This window comes from Anthonomus grandis, chromosome 1 (genome assembly GCF_022605725.1).
Source record: "Anthonomus grandis grandis chromosome 1, icAntGran1.3, whole genome shotgun sequence".
NCBI lineage: Eukaryota > Metazoa > Arthropoda > Insecta > Coleoptera > Curculionidae > Anthonomus > Anthonomus grandis.
In genome coordinates, this window is record NC_065546.1 from 53,376,517 (window position 1) to 53,392,695 (window position 16,179).

A 16,179-nucleotide genomic window follows, 5' to 3' on the forward strand; every position below is an offset into this window, starting at 1 on the left:
TATCGTGCGAGCTCTTGACAAAAAGATTTCAGCCATTATGATAGCTCTTGATTTCTCGAAAGCATTTGATGTCATCGATCATGATTTGCTTGTAGCGAAACTGAAATATTATGGCTGTAGTAAGGTTGTTTTGTCCTTTTTTAAAACTTACTTATGGCGTAGAACCCAGAAAGTGAGGGTGAATAATGAATATTCTGCTTCAAAAAACATTATTTCTGGTATCCCACAAGGGTCGATCCTAGGCCCATTATTATTTCTTATATATACTTCAGATTTACCCCGTCTAGTTGAAGATTCTGAAATACATCAGTATGCTGATGACACTCAATACATACATTATTTTGACTCTGCTAATTTTGATAACGTGGCTGATACTATTAACGCTGATCTGAACGTAATAAATCAATTTTCAAAAAAGAGCATAACCTTGTCATTAATCCTAATAAAACAAAAATGGTTTTGTTTTCAAACCGAGGTTCACATAAAAATATAATGGAAACTGTTCACATTCAATTGGATAACGAAACTATTTTATTCTCTGATACTGTGAAGGTTCTGGGACTTACAATGGACAATTCTTTAAGGTTTAAGGAACATGTTAATACTCTTCTGCAGAGGTGTTATTTACGCATGCGTATGCAAACACATTTTAAATTTTAAAACTAGGAAAAAACTCGTAGTGGCTGTTGTTTTATCTATTTTAAATTACTGCCTTATAGTTTATTATCCTTGCTTAGCCTGCAACGCGTGCAGAATACTTGCTGTAGATTTATTCTTAACCTCGGAAAGTTTGATCATATATCAGACTCTATATTTCAGTTGAGGTGGTTAACGCTACCTTACCTATTCAAATTCTTCACTTCTACTTTTCTTTATCGATTATATGTTAGTCAAAGACCTGAATATCTTTTTGAAAAGTTAATATCAAGAAACCAGGTTCACACTCCAAATATTAGATACAATATCTTGACCATGCCGCACCATTCCACGGCTCTGTTCGAGCGACCTTTTACTTATAATGCCGTTAAGTTCTTTAATACTTATAAACCAATATTTAATACTTTGTTAAATGTGTATAGGAAATATTATAAACTTTTGTTTTTAAGTCAATCCAAAATATAGTCTAGTATTCTAGAAGATAAATACTTTATATATATTTGTTTCTTTTTTTGTTTTTTTTTCTCGTTTTCTCCATTTAAACTGTGAATGTTAGGAAGGTTAAGAGTTAAAGAGTAGCTTTAAGCTAATATTCGCCTTCTTTGGCAATGTAGTATTAAGTAATATTGTAAGATTAATATTGCTTTTTTTCATAAAGACATATTATTATTATTATTATTATTATTATTATTATTATTATTATTATTATTATTATTATTATTATTATTATTATTATTATTGTCAGTGACCAAAAACTTTAAAGTATCCTTTAGGAACTCTATATTAGAATCAGACCAGCAACTTCCTAATGATTCTAAGCATAGCAGCTCAGATTTTACTGTGCCTTCTTCGGAAATACCATATATGCCATCTACATCTTCGGAAAATTCCAGTTTTTCACGACCAAAATGTCTTGGAGTCTGAGAGCAGCGAATCAGAAGAAGAAGTTACAAAAGATATTGAGCAAGAAATCAGACAAAGTTTTAAAACCAAGGACAAAGCTGAAAAGAAATTTGAATGGACCAAAAATACCGAAATTCCAGAGATGTATAGTAAAGTTCAGTTTACCGAAAATGTAGGACTGAACGGCGATGACATTGACAGTCCACTTTCAATCTTTTTGAAATTTCTTCCTGATACCCTTCTCGCAAAAATAGTGGAAGAAAGTAATCTATACGCTCGACAATTGCGCAAGAATGACGAGTATACAAAAATTACACTAGCGGAGTTGAAAGCTTTTCTAGGAATTTTGGTATTTATAGGAATACACCCCCTACCCAGTATAAAATTATACTGGTCAGAAGATGAAAACTTTCATGTAGATCGAATCGCAAGAGTTATGACCTTGAAAAGGTTTTTTATTTATTTTGAGACACCTACATCTCAATGACAATACAAAAATGCCTACGAAAGGAACAGATCAGTTTAATAAACTCTACAAAGTACGTCCTATGATTGACCATCTTAAAACTACGTTTCCGAAATGCTATAATCCTTCACGCAATATTTCTATCGGAGTCTATGATAGGGTATAAAAGAAGGTCTAGTATGAAACAGTATATGCCAATGAAGCCCACCAAAAGGGGCTTTAAAGTTTGGGCTTGTTGCTCCTCTGAAAGTGGGCTGATCTGTTAAACTTTGATATCTACACCGGAAAAAATTAAGATGGTACAGTAGCACAAAGCCTGGGAGAAAAGGTGGTGTTGCGGCTATCGGAACCTTATACTGGAAAATATTACTGTTTGTATTTTGAAAACTATTTTTGTAGTATTACTCTTCTTGATGTTCTCCTTAGTAAAGAGTTATTTGCGTGTGGCACCTTACGAGTAGATAGAAAATATTATCCTAAAGATATTTTAAAACCTGATAAAGAGTTACAAAAATCAGAGTTTGATTTCGCACGATCTAGCAACATCGGAGTAGTAAGATGGAAGGATCGAGGCACAAAATCTGTATGTGTTACATCCACAATTCATGATCCTAGTGAAAAAACCACAGTTTTGCGACGTAACCAAAAAGGCGAAAAAATTGCTGTGAATTGTTCAACAATGATTTCTTATTATAATACCTAAATATATGGGCGAAGTAGACTATTTTGACCAATACATGTCATTTTATAATATGAATCTTAAATCTAGACGATGGTGGATCAAAATATTTTTATATTTACTAGAAGCATGTACTGTGAATTCTTACATACTTTATAGGTTGTCAGCAAAAATGCAAAAGAAAAAACCCATAAGTCACTTGAAATTTAGGTCCTTGCTTGTAAACCAACTCATAAACAATTTTTGCAGCGAAAAAAGACCAGGATTTTACCCCGCAAAAGGAAGCGCCAAAAAAAGAAACAACCCTGATGGTACGAAGACCGTACAACATACTGTCAGACTTACAAATGTCATATGCCCTCAACGATCAAAACTTACAGAAGATGCGCCCGCTGTAGTACAAAAGCCAAGGAGAAACGGAGAAATATAAGTTGCTCAACTTGTAATGTCGGATTATGTAAAAATTGTTTTATCCCTTTTCATAGGTCTTAGATTTTGAGTTCGGTTCCTTATTTGAAATCCATAAGTTTTTGTAAAATTGTTCAAATATATAGCTATGGAAGTTTTAGTTTAGTATTTGCTTGTACGTACTTTGATAATTTTTTGATTACTTATTCGAATAAAAATAATATTTTAGTAGATTACATTGTTTTTATACATAGTGCTTCTTAATTTTCATCGAATAATTTAATTTCAGTTTTAATACTGCTGCCTTTAATAAAAATTAAAACTTCACCCCTCTATGTTTTTCCAGTAATTAACTGGTTTCTATCCCTCCAAAAACAAACTCAAATTAAAGTCAGAGGTATGAATGGAATTATTCAACCAAGTTTCAATGAGAGCCACAATATCATAGTTTATCTTTAACGAATTTTAAAGTGTCGAGCTTGCTTTTGAGTCCCCTGCAGTTTTGATCCAAAAATAGAAAAATTAGACTGTTTTAAGTATTTACTGCATTGGTTACCACCGTGCAAAATTTACAACAGAGTCATTACAAGGCATACTCGAGGAATAACAACCATTCAAAGAGCTTATTATGTCCAGGGACATGCAATAAAACGGTATTTTTTTTTTTGTCGAAAACGAAAAAAATACAATAGGCAAAAAAGTATAGTATTTTTAAATGCTTAATCAAACAACAAATATTAAAGTTGAAAAAAAGGTAGTGGCGTACATTTCTTTTCCAATAACATTGGTAAGATGTCTCTCGGGACGCCACTGGACCCTATAATTTTAATCTAATTAGGGCTAAGTTAGCATCTTAATACAGCAAGTGATACTACCAAATTTCAAAAAAATCTAGTAAATACTTTTTTTATATTAATAAAAAAATAATATTAAAAAAAATGTATCACCCTGTAGTTTGAAAATTATGCATTTCCGGACCCATGTTTATAGAAACTTTTTCTCATATTTTGTTACAAGGAATCACCCATTGAAATATCTCCGTCTATTTTTCGAACACCCTGTACAGTATGTAGTACGTTAAATCAATACTTCCTAAAGAGGAGCCTGTTTGTATTTTTTTCATTAAGGCGCAATGTTCCATCCTTAAAATCATTGCTTGGCCATGTTTGATCAATAAAGTGGTCTACATGAATTTAGCCTTTCAGACATTATTGAGAAATAATATTTCATACACATAATTTTGAAAAATGGAGGTAATGGAGGATGGAAATTTAATGGATAAAGTTCAGATTTTAATACAACGTGATATGGAATACTATAAGGTAAGAGTGGCGCACACTTTATAAAAAGTACTAAAAGTAGGATAATAAAAAAAATTTAAATCAGATACAGAAAAGTAGTTGTTTATATCTTAATAATATAATATATGTTTATATTATAATTTTAAAAAATGGCAGCTTTACTGTGAGATTATTTTGATGACCTCTTTGCTAAACCTTAAAACAATATATAACTACATATTTTTAAATTGTAGGCAAACCAATCTGTTTTACAAGAAACACTTTGTCCTGGCATCATTGGAGGGCGATTAGATTTTCCTAGATCGGCATCATTTGCAGCTGTAAAGTTGGTAATCTGGTGGGAAGAAGAATATGTCGCTGCTTATCGCAAGCCATCAGGTTAGATATTTAGGGCATTGATATAATTATTATCAGTTGAGAATGGAGGCTATAAATAAGTCATGAATATAACACGTAATTTTTGTGAAGTTTTTCGTATCTTTTATCCAAAAGCATTATTCGAAGTTAAAATATAATTGACAAATTGATTTATCAAAATCAACGTCTGAGCAGTCATTGACTTGATGAAAAGTATTCTGCAAACATATCCGCAGTATCCGAGATGTTCATGCTAATCCTGTTATTGTATGTCATTCTGGAGGGAAGGCTAAAACCAGTTCTTTTATTTTGAATATATGACCAGAGATACCCCGGATTGCCAGCGAGATTCATTTCCACCTTATTAATGTATTTTATTGATAGCACAACTCTCTTAAATAATCACATTGATGTCTCAAAAATACAAATTCATCATATTGCTGCTGTTGACCACTAATTTTAAACTTTTTGTGAATTTGTTTCTTTCTTATGAACAAACTGCGATGCTCTGAAGAAAACCAAGATGGAAAAGAAGAACTTTTGTACCTCTTTAGAAGAATAAACCTTTCCATCAAGGAGTAGATCACATTAAAGAAAATTGAAACTATGACATCAATAGATGTCTCTCCCAAAAACAATTGATTCCAGTCTATCCCAGCAAGACAATCGTTAATTGCCATGTAGTAATCTCTCTTACCAAAGTCATAAAAATATTCCTCGTATATCATACCATCAGAATTTTCTGCACAACAAAGGTCAACACTAATTGCTCTATGGTCTAAGCTATTCTCAAAAATCTTTTCTATTACACGTTCGACACTAATTAAATCGGAGCTACTAAATACGAGATCCAAGGCAAATCCATTAGTATTTAAAACCCCATTTATCTGAAAAAAGTTATAGGAGCTAAAGCAGTTGGCCAGAGAAAGCACAAACTCTCTGTCATTCTCCAGACAACCACTAACCACCAAACCAAGATCATAATTCTCCCATCCACTACTTGAATATCTACTATGTACATGTTTAACGGATTCACAATGGCTTAAATAGGCTTGAAGTGGAGGTGAAGATGGTATAAAAATGCAACCAACAACAAAAATTTGATTGTTTATTGTGAAAGACAAATAGAAAATCCACATCAACAGGCGGGATAACAGTTCTATGTGTACGTAAACTCTTTTTAGCCGCAATCAATACACGATCTCCACGAGCCTTGATAGTATTCATACCCTTTTGACGATCATACCTATATAAATCATTGTTTGATACTCGAATTTCAGCATCTGAATATTCAGATGTTAACCAAGTCTCTGCAATTATAACAATTACATAGCAGCAGCAACTAAGTGCCTTCTAAATATCTTTTATTTTAGTTCTCATACCACCTCTATTAGCATAATACACGCAAACACCTGAACCAGAAGAGCCATTCCGCACTAAATTATGGTTTGATTCATTTGATTTTGATGAAAATTTATCTTGCGTTTATTATTTAGGCTCTTAGGCCAGTTATCCGGCCTTAAAAAATCATCCTTACAATTGCCGTTGATGCGTATCTTAAAAGAAATAGTTTTCATCCATAACTGGCAAAAATTCTACTTTAAGGTCCCTAATCTCCGCACCGCTTTTTAATGTGCTTTTCAATAAAACCAAGGGTCACTTCCATTTTAACACGTCCCAGATAAAAATATTCCCTATTTACTGAACCTGCGAAATTTTCATCACCTCTTCTCCTAAAACCAGATTCCGATTACGATTTATTTATTAGATATTTGTACGTTTTCGATTTTGTCCCAAAGAAAAAATCCCTGTTGCAGATGGTCGTATATTATAGATATATTATCTCTTGGTTCTTTGATCGCTACTTTAAGGGTGGATGTTACACTGGTAACAAAGTGCGTCCAGATGAAATAATGTTCCAAATTTATCTACTGTGAATAGAATAATCACAATTGGTTCGATTAGTGATGTGAAACACACGAGACGAGCTCGTTATATATGTAGATCGCGAGAGTGTGACAGAAAGCCCAGAGACTGTCGTTATCGGGCACTAGAAATGGACATTTTAACGGGCACTCTTTAACGAATTATCATTTAAAATGTACAGCTGCATGACTACAAAATTCAACTAAATCAACAATTTCTGCCAGTAGAACATGCATAGCAAAGAGAATTTACCAATTGGATCTGTGAGCAACGTGCTGATTTTGCAAACAAAATAATTTTCATGACAGTTAATAGGCAAAACCTATAATATCGCATTTGGGGCAAAATCCAAGAATTGTTCATCAGAAGTCAATGCATCCACAACGTGTAACTTTAAGGTGTGCATTATGATCTGGGGGAATAATTGGACCGCTTTTCTTTAAAGTCCTTTTAATTTTGATTCTAGTCGTGTCATTTCTCGATTTAGTGAACAGACTTGGAATTCCACTCTTGCAATTTAGACTTCTGGCTTCGAGGTTCGTCTTAAGTTTATACCAATAAGCCTGCAATCATGGAAAGCCAAAATTAGACACTGTATCAATGAAATACCACCACATATATAAAAAAACGTTATTGAAAAATTCGTCAAAACTTTTACAAGGCCATTTGTATGACAAAATGTATATTTTCCAAATCCCTTTGTTCCTTAACTCTCTTTATTTTTTTGTTGTTATAAGTGTAGTCATGTTGAAATAGGTTCTTATTCAGGGTGAAAGACATACAGGTACATTTGCATAGATTTAAATTAAAAGAATTTGCCTCACACCAAGTCGCTACGTTACAAAAATCATTCTGAAGCGTCTCACAGTCTTCAGACGAATTAATTAAATAATGACATTTTAAATCATCTGTAAAAACTACACCCTTGGCGTGCCTAAGATTAGAAACCCTGTGGAACTCGCGAAGTACTTACTACAACAGATCTATACCCTCTAACCTCCACATATTGTAACCTCAACCTTAAATATGATTGAATCAGTAGTATGAGATATGGTAGAACATCTAGATTTTTTAGAGATTCTAGAATTAGAGTAAGACACACAATGTCTTTTTCCATATCTGGGTATATTACATCAACTTGTGACTTATTATTAATAGCTTCAGGTACAAATTGGCAAAACATTAAGTTAGTAAAAGTTGACCTTATTGGGAAAAATCCGTGTTGAAAGGATGAAATTTTGCCCTCAGTTCCTCTGAGTATCCGCTCAAATATAATTAACTCAAACACCTTCGAGGCTGCGCACAAGATACTCATAAGTCGATAGTTTTTTATGTCTTGTCGAGGGCCAGACTTAAAAATGGGTATATCCTGTGTCCGGGAAAGTTGATGTTTTTAAGATAATATTAAATAGCGTTTGTAGTAGCAATATTAGGTGGTTACTACAGCCCTTGAGGATATAAGCAGGAACTCTATCTGGGCCTATGACTTTATTAGCTTTTAACTTTTTAATAGCATTTACAATTTCTATTTCATTTATTAAATTATCATAAAAATATGAGGCAAGGACAGTCTGGGAATAATTGATATCGACATCATTAATAAAAACCGTTTTAAAGAAAGTGGCAAAGCCATCAGCAACATTTCGTGGACCTGTAGTGTCGTTAAGAATCATTTCTTGGAGAACATCAGGACTATTTACATACGACTAAAACAATTTAGGATTCGTTTTCAAACTGCTTTTGACATCATGCAGATAACTTGAATATGCTACTTTTATTTTGTTCTTAATTCTAATACGAAGTCACAAATATTTAGCCCTCCAATTAGATTTTAAGAAGCATTGATATTTTTTTACTTTCTGTGTAGACTGGGGAACACACTTTCTAAATATTTCATTGATTATGCTGTAGAATGTCTCCAAAGACAAATTAATATTGGTGAAAGTAGACAATATGTTCCAATTTTGGCCTTTAAAGAGATCAATAGAAATATTAGATACATCAATAGAAAGTTCGCTTTCTTAAAATTATATTTAGTAGTAGTCACAAGACTGCAGTTCTGAACAGAAGATTCAATGTTTGTAAACACTTACCTGATCAAAAGAGCTTTTCACAAGATCAAGAATGACATTATTAATATTTTGAGTTTAGTTTGATTGCGATAAATTGTTAAATGCCAAGAATGATTTAAGAGTGTTTAAGTTGGGACAATGAGCGACTGGATTGACCAAAGTGGGAATATTAAAATCGCCTATAATAATTATTAATTCACTATAAAATCTATTAATTAAAAGTAGATTATATCTTATCTAGAGTAGATTTTATCTTATCAAAAAAGTGTTCATATGTCAGAGTTGGACAGTTAGGAACAATATACACTACTACTACAAACAGAAATAAATTATTAGAAAATTTTATCTTTATACATAGTGCTTCTTAATTTTCATCGAATAATTTAATTTCAGTTATAATACTGCTGTCTTTAATAAAAATTAAAACTCCACCCCTCTGTGTTTTTCCAGTAGTTAACTGGTTTCTATCCCTCCGAAAACAAACTCAAATTAAACTCAGAGGTATGAGGTATGAATGGAATTATTTAACCAAGTTTCAATGAGAGCCACAATATCATAGTTTATCTCTAACAAGTTAAGTTTTAAAGTGTCGAGCTTGGTTTTGCAGTTTTGATAAAAAATAGAAAAATTAGACTGTTTTAAGTATTTACTGCATTGGTCACCACCGTGCAAAAATTCAAGTCATACTCAAGGCATACTCAAAGAATAACATCATTCAAAGAGCTAACTGAGTCGATGTCAATCGAATCATTTGAACGATTATTTTTAATATGTAATAAATTTTAACATTTATTGCTTTTGGAGAAAAAGTTGTCAATAGCTATCCCAATAGTCTTCGCCAGTCATTTAAAAAAGGCACCTATATAAAGCTTTTGCTGTTCATATTAATGTTTGATGTGATATATCCAACATTATTATTAAAATTCAAAAAGTTACATATAAGGTTATAAATTACATTGTTAGTTACAGGATAATGTTCATAAGAACATTCATTGTTAATAGATTTGTTAGAAAGCATTTGTTGGCAAGGAATTTAACATACTTTTTAGAAAAATTGTCAATATAAGAACCCACTAATACTATTATATAGTTTTTATCAGTAAAGTTGTCTACAGATTTGTAGACAGGTCCTTAATTAACATATTAAAGGGAGCATTTGGCTTGCAAATACTTTTAAGAAGGTATTCCTTGCTAAGGTACTTACGAAGATAAGGATACAAATATTTTCTAAAACCACCGGTAAGCAGTAGAACTCTTTTGCTTTGATTGATACCTTTAAGTTCCTCAGAATAGATCTTGTTATCGGCTTAGAGTATCCTCAAAGCAGACAATATATCATTCCTGTCACTCTGCGATTCTGTAAGCTAATATCTCTAATGATTGACTGCAGATAGATGTCCATCCATTGTTCAGTTAAAATGATAACTTATTGAATTTATTAATGGTAATTTAACTGAACAATAAATTCTTAAGCTCTTATTGAAACACCCTTTATATATTCAATAAAAAATTTGTATAGTTAGTTAGAACATATTTATGCTTTTTTCTGTCTAGTATATTTTCATCCTAACTTAAAGTTTATACCATGATTTTGTAGGTTTTTTTCAAAAAAACAATGAAGGCACGAGAGATAGCATAGAGACATCTGGTGGTTGTGGTGGCATAGCTCGTTCGTCAGATCCATCGAAGTTTATAGATGCACTTAGTAAATCTGCTGAAGAAATGCTTGGTAAATTTTTATATTTTAATGAACGTATACTAAACAACTCTCTTTATAACTTTTTAGAACATTTGCATATTTTAACTCAAGAAGCTCTGGATCATGCGGATTTAACTGTCCTGACAGGTAAGGATGTTTGTTACTGAACCATAAAAATAAATATTATAAATAGCGATAGAAGTTATTTAAATTTCTAAAATTGAAATAAATTCTAAAATTGGTAATAAACATAACTGATACGTTATCAGAGTAAATCATTTTGTCTCTTTAATCAAAATACAATTATTAAAATATAAAAAGATATGAAGAGGTTTTCTTAACTAAAACTAACCATAAACACAAGCAACCTTTTTTTAGAATTTATCTTATACCAATACAATTACATAAAATATTAAAGACATGCAATAAAGGATATATTGGCCTATATATATGAAGCTATACAAATTTAAAAACGGCAAATAAGCTGATAAACTATTTATAAATAAGGATCCCATCAAGAAACGTAAATAGGGCCCCAGTTAGCACAAATATGTACCTGTAATGTTAATTTGGGGATATTACACCTATCCTTAGGTGAACTATTAATGTTACACAGACAGATCCGCGAGCATCGAATTTCCACAACTCCGCTCTAGAATAATGTCTAATATTTATAGAATATTGTTAACTTTTTGTAAAATTTTTCAATCGTATTGCAGGTACAATTGGCGCCGCAGCTTTGCTTAAGAATAGTTTGTGGTATTACACACAAATTTTAGTGGACTCTAATAATATTTCAATAAAGTCACTCCAAAGAGGTAAGCACTGAAATTATACTACTTAAAAAAAATATACAGGGTGTCCCACGATGAACTGAAGAAATCGATTAAGGTAAGTTGAAAGAATTCGTCTATTTTGCCCAAAGAGACCTTGATATAATTTGAAAAACAAAAGAAAAATCTGGAAATGAAAACTTTTAGTGCTTTTGTTTCAAATTAGCCTTTAAGTTTTTATGTTTTTGTTTTTTATATCACAGTTTTACTTAACTGGAAATCTTATTGACGTGATAATTTGAATGGCAGAAAATGTAACAGAAATTGGTTTTAACAAAACTTTTTAAATAGCCTTCAGCATATTACGTTAAGTTTATTATTGTATTATATGTACACTAATTTCTGTTTGCATTAATTACAATTCCAAAAAAAATGATACATTACCTTAAAAGAATTCACATGAAATAATATTTTTAACAGAAACCAACTTGCTTACAGGTTACAAAAAATACAAGGAAATGTGCGAAGCTCTGGCCGAAAGACTTTTGGATTTGCATTGTAGGCTTGTATCCTTATATATTTTGCAAGATGCTATATGTCTGGATTGGCAAAGCAATAAAGCATTCTTTGAATCCGAAAGAGGGTCTTACGTAATACAAATGTGGTGGTTATATATGCAAGGTATAATGAGCAGATTTATAAAATGTAGTCATAATATATATTGCATGAATCAATTTTATATTAGATTCCTACGCGAATCTTTACAGAAACCACCAATGCATAAGGCAGTAAATCAATCAATCTTTTATGTCAAAAAAATGTTGCAGCGAATCATAATCATTTTTAGCAAGCGAGCAATTAATATATGCCTAGCAAATATTATTATTCCTAGTAAACACAGTCTAATGTTGAAAAGCTTTAAATTATAGCTTTATTATTTATTTAAGGTACAAGAGAAGATCTCTGGAGCACTGTACCTCCAAAAATGGCTCAACGAATATTTAGTGGAATGCTTAATGAGTCTTTAACAATATTAACTACCCGATATACACATGTAAGTACTTTTTAATATCACTTTAAAGTACTTATTAGTCTACCACATGATGTATGTCCTAGCTAATTAAATCTAATGTGTATGCACTCAAGATGCCTTCATAGTTCATATTATTCGAAAATAGTAACTGATGCCTATGTGTATTGAGTGACCCAAGTTAAAGAGAACATTCTATAACTTTTTTGCCTTATATTGTAGGGATGTTACGAAAATAAGTATTTTTTGTAGAATGTGTTTAGAGGTTAATGGCGGTATTTTTGAACATTTGTTAAAACGAAATATAAGCATAAGACCATATGGGTTTTTTAAATTCATTTTTAAGTGTACAATACTCGTAAAGGGGTTTGGTGCGGTCCTCCCGACTCACTCTGTATATAAAGGTATTTTAATCTTTCTTTTAATTTCAGTGCTTGCCCTCAAAAGAAAGAAGTCAACTTTTACTGGTTGACATAAGTAATCTGCTCTTATGTGTGGCACAGCTTTTACCTGCGATTTGTGACTCAGCAGACGAGCTTGTCAATTTTCCGGTTAACAGCCAAAATAAAATATTACGAGATATACATTTAAAATGTGAAGAGTTATTTATATCTTTTGTTATGAGAGGATCTACCATTGATGCTTTAAATAAGGTACGAAGAATTTTTAACATAGTCTAAATAGATAAGAAATTGTTTATTTTAATACCTTGTAGAACTCGGCAAAAGAAGTTAATAAACCAAAAATCACCTATATAAAAATTTCATAAGAGAGTTACTTTACATTATTGAGAATTATTAAAAAAAAAATCTTTATTAAGTTAAAGGGTGGGTTGGTTAAAGCGGTTACAAAAATTGTTCAAAATTATCCCCATTTGTTGGCTTAACACAAAATCTTGCTCGTCGAATCCTTAAAGTTCTTCCTATACTAGTTCTATTTACTGCTCCGAAAGAACTTGATCACCAACTCTTTCAAATAGCCCCACGTAAAAAAATCGCAAAATGTTAAATCTGGGGAGGGAGAAGGCCAAGAAATGCGTCTATTGCGCCCTATCCATCTATTATATAGATGTCCATGAACTTCTCGTATGAAATGTGGTGAAGCCTTATTAGAATCATGTAGCAACTGCATTTAGCGGAACATCTTTTATTATATGTGGCAAATTGTGTCGAAGAAAATCTAATTTCACGAAGAAACTTCAATTACAGTCTAGGTGGAAAAAGTAGAGTCGAATAAGCACGCCATTTACTATGCTAGCACAAAGATTTATTGAAAATCTATGTTGACAATTTTTAAAGCATGCGGATTTTCTATTGCCGAAACATGATTGTTGTGTAAATTTTGCCCTCTAGCTCGTATATACATAAAATTCAATTCGAAAAATCTTCATTTCTACCGAACTTTTCTAAAAGCTGCATGCCAAATAGAACTCTGAATGATCATCAGGTTGAAATGCTGAAGTTAGATCTTCAATCTCTATACGCAGTATCTGAGAATCACTTACTAAAAATAAATTTCTTAAAGTCAGTGGTCTTACTTTTCTGCAGCGAAAAACTTCGAAAAACCATTTCTAGTGAATTGAGTCTTACCATTGGGCAGTGTAATACCTTTTTCAAAAACTGTTCAAAGAACTTCTTCAGCTGAGGTTAAAAAAGAGCGCAAAAAGAACAAAATTCTTAAATAAGACTTATACGTGAAATTAGACGATGCTCAGAAATCTTAATTGGCTTTCTCTGTAAAACAGGAGAATATTGCACTCAGCTTGTTTTTTTTATACCACTGTTAAATATAAATGTTTTATTTATCTTAATAAAAAAGTAGTTTTCCGTACTAACCTTAACGTAGATAAGAAGCATATTTTTACGATCCCCAAGCACAATAAAGGGTCTTTTAAAAAATGATTTTCATATATAACATAGCCTCCACTCTCAATAAATTTGAAATTAATGAATTTAGTTTATCAGTTGGTAGTATTAAAACTAGGATCAGGCAGCAACGGCAACTTTAGTTATCTTTCATAGGTGAGTTTGTGTGCCGACTTCTAGCAGTTTTGCATTTACTCTTTTAGGCCGCTTTCAGACGGGTCGGTATGGCAGCGGTACAACAGCGGTGCGGTAGACGTTCGGTATGGAGAGCAAATGTTACTTCTATATAACCAAATGTTTGACTTCACACGAGTCGACGCAACAAGATTTCGGCACGACATGCTTTCTACATGTTGCTTATCTGCAAGTTTTTAGGCGGTAAATGGTTTATACCGCATGTATGTTTGATTGTTTACGTTTGTGTTTGGAAGTTGAAAATGTCGAACGAGATAAATTTAGTACAAGAAATAGAAAAATATGAGGGTCTCTATAACTACAAAATCGCAGAATATTCGCGGAAAGATATTACGGATAAAGCATGGGAAAGAGTGGCAAAAAAAACAAACCTCTCAGGTAATAAACATTTTTTATATTAGTCTTATAAACAATAGTTATACTGCCATGGGATGCTACCATTTGACTTGATAAAATAATTTGCTAAATAATTACGAACAGTAGCTCCAGAAGATGCAGGGTTTATGCGAATAATCACTTCTAGCAAATTATAGTTTTGAACTGCGGTATTCAGTCGATGTTCGGATGTTGGTGTCGAATACCACGTCCCGTCCTTAATTCGTATAAAATATGTAAAACACAAACACATTTTATTATATTTATAATATTAGAGATTTTTGTACACCTTATGGGGGTTAGCAACACTTGAAATTTTTGAGTTACCATGTCAAAACTACATTCTATGGTTTTTCGTCCCCTGCTCAACCTATAGTTAAATATACGTTTCTTATTATCCAGTGTTTGTATAGGGAATGGTCTCATTAAATATCGTTTTAAGGGAAACGCGTTATCTCCTACGAAGAAATATGGTACTTTTTCCTGGCTCTCATCGTGTGGCAAACAAGCACTCCCGCTAGATTTAGACCATTTCTTTCCAACCACTGACCTAAATTTGATACACGAAAAATTCCTCCATCATTATTTCTGCCTGCATAGCCGGTTTCTATCATTGTGAATCTGCATCACAAACCGCAAGTAAAACAATTGAATGGTAGTGTTTGTAGTTGTATTTTGTTGATCCAGAGTTGGAAATTTTTTGTATTCTAACGTGCTTGCCATCAATTGCTCCTAAGCAGTTAGGTAAGTTCCATAATTCGTAAAAGCGATTTGCTATTTCCTTCCACTTTTCGTTAGAGGGAATTTTCATATAAACATTGCGAAGAGTGTTCCAAATAGCTAATGTTGTTTCATTTACTATATACGATACTGTCGTAACTCCTCTTGCAAGATATAAGGCGAGAGCAGAATAAGTGCATCCCGTGGCAAGATACCTAGAATTAATAAGAAATAATCAAAGAAATAACTTTTGTATTTCTACAAATTGATTTGTTTTTATTTTATTTCAGTTCAAGAGTGTAACGGAAAAATGAGTGTAAGGAAGTATGAAGACCCCTCCAAGTGGTTCTAAACCAAAAAAACCGTATTACCTCAAGGATTATTTGCAATTTATACTACCCTATGTAAAAGCAGTAAATACTTCCGAAAATAATGGCAATGTCCCAGATCCTATTCCTGATGAAGACCGTAGTTGTGAAAATCTAGCAACAGAAGACTCACCTTCAAATAAAAATTCTCGGAATGATGACTTTAATTTAACAGAAGAAACAAATCGACCTGCATCATTAGCAAAACAGAAAACAATGCAACATTTATCAGCGACGCCAGCATCTACCTCAATGAGTACCGTTCGATGTCGTAAACGTTACAATACAGAAGGTGAGCAAACATTTGTCAACTACTTAAAAGCAAAAACAAGAAAGGTTCAAGATGTGGAGAACTCTGAAAATAAAGAAAAAATCAGCCACATGC

The 16,179-nt window shown here is 32.3% G+C and overlaps 1 protein-coding gene and 1 long non-coding RNA gene across 3 annotated transcripts in view; one reads left to right on the forward strand and one right to left on the reverse strand.

The window, feature by feature from the left end:
* The first annotated feature begins 4,360 nt into the window (after nt 1-4,360).
* LOC126737291 (uncharacterized) overlaps nt 4,361-16,179 on the forward strand; it is a 30,971-nt gene continuing 19,152 nt past the window's right edge. The window contains exons 1-8 of the mRNA XM_050442127.1: nt 4,361-4,435; nt 4,648-4,792; nt 10,367-10,498; nt 10,556-10,615; nt 11,188-11,286; nt 11,740-11,922; nt 12,189-12,295; nt 12,703-12,924. Coding sequence (XP_050298084.1) covers nt 4,361-4,435; nt 4,648-4,792; nt 10,367-10,498; nt 10,556-10,615; nt 11,188-11,286; nt 11,740-11,922; nt 12,189-12,295; nt 12,703-12,924 — 1,023 coding nt within the window. The remainder of the gene's footprint in view (nt 4,436-4,647; nt 4,793-10,366; nt 10,499-10,555; nt 10,616-11,187; nt 11,287-11,739; nt 11,923-12,188; nt 12,296-12,702; nt 12,925-16,179) is intronic.
* On the reverse strand, nt 10,244-14,405 carry LOC126737509 (uncharacterized). Of its 2 annotated transcripts, none has more exons than XR_007661037.1 (2): nt 14,107-14,405; nt 10,244-10,480 (listed from the first exon to the last, which is right to left on the reverse strand). It is a non-coding gene; the product is annotated as an uncharacterized LOC126737509 (long non-coding RNA). The 2 variants fall into 2 exon arrangements; XR_007661044.1 differs by having other exon boundaries at nt 10,244-10,483.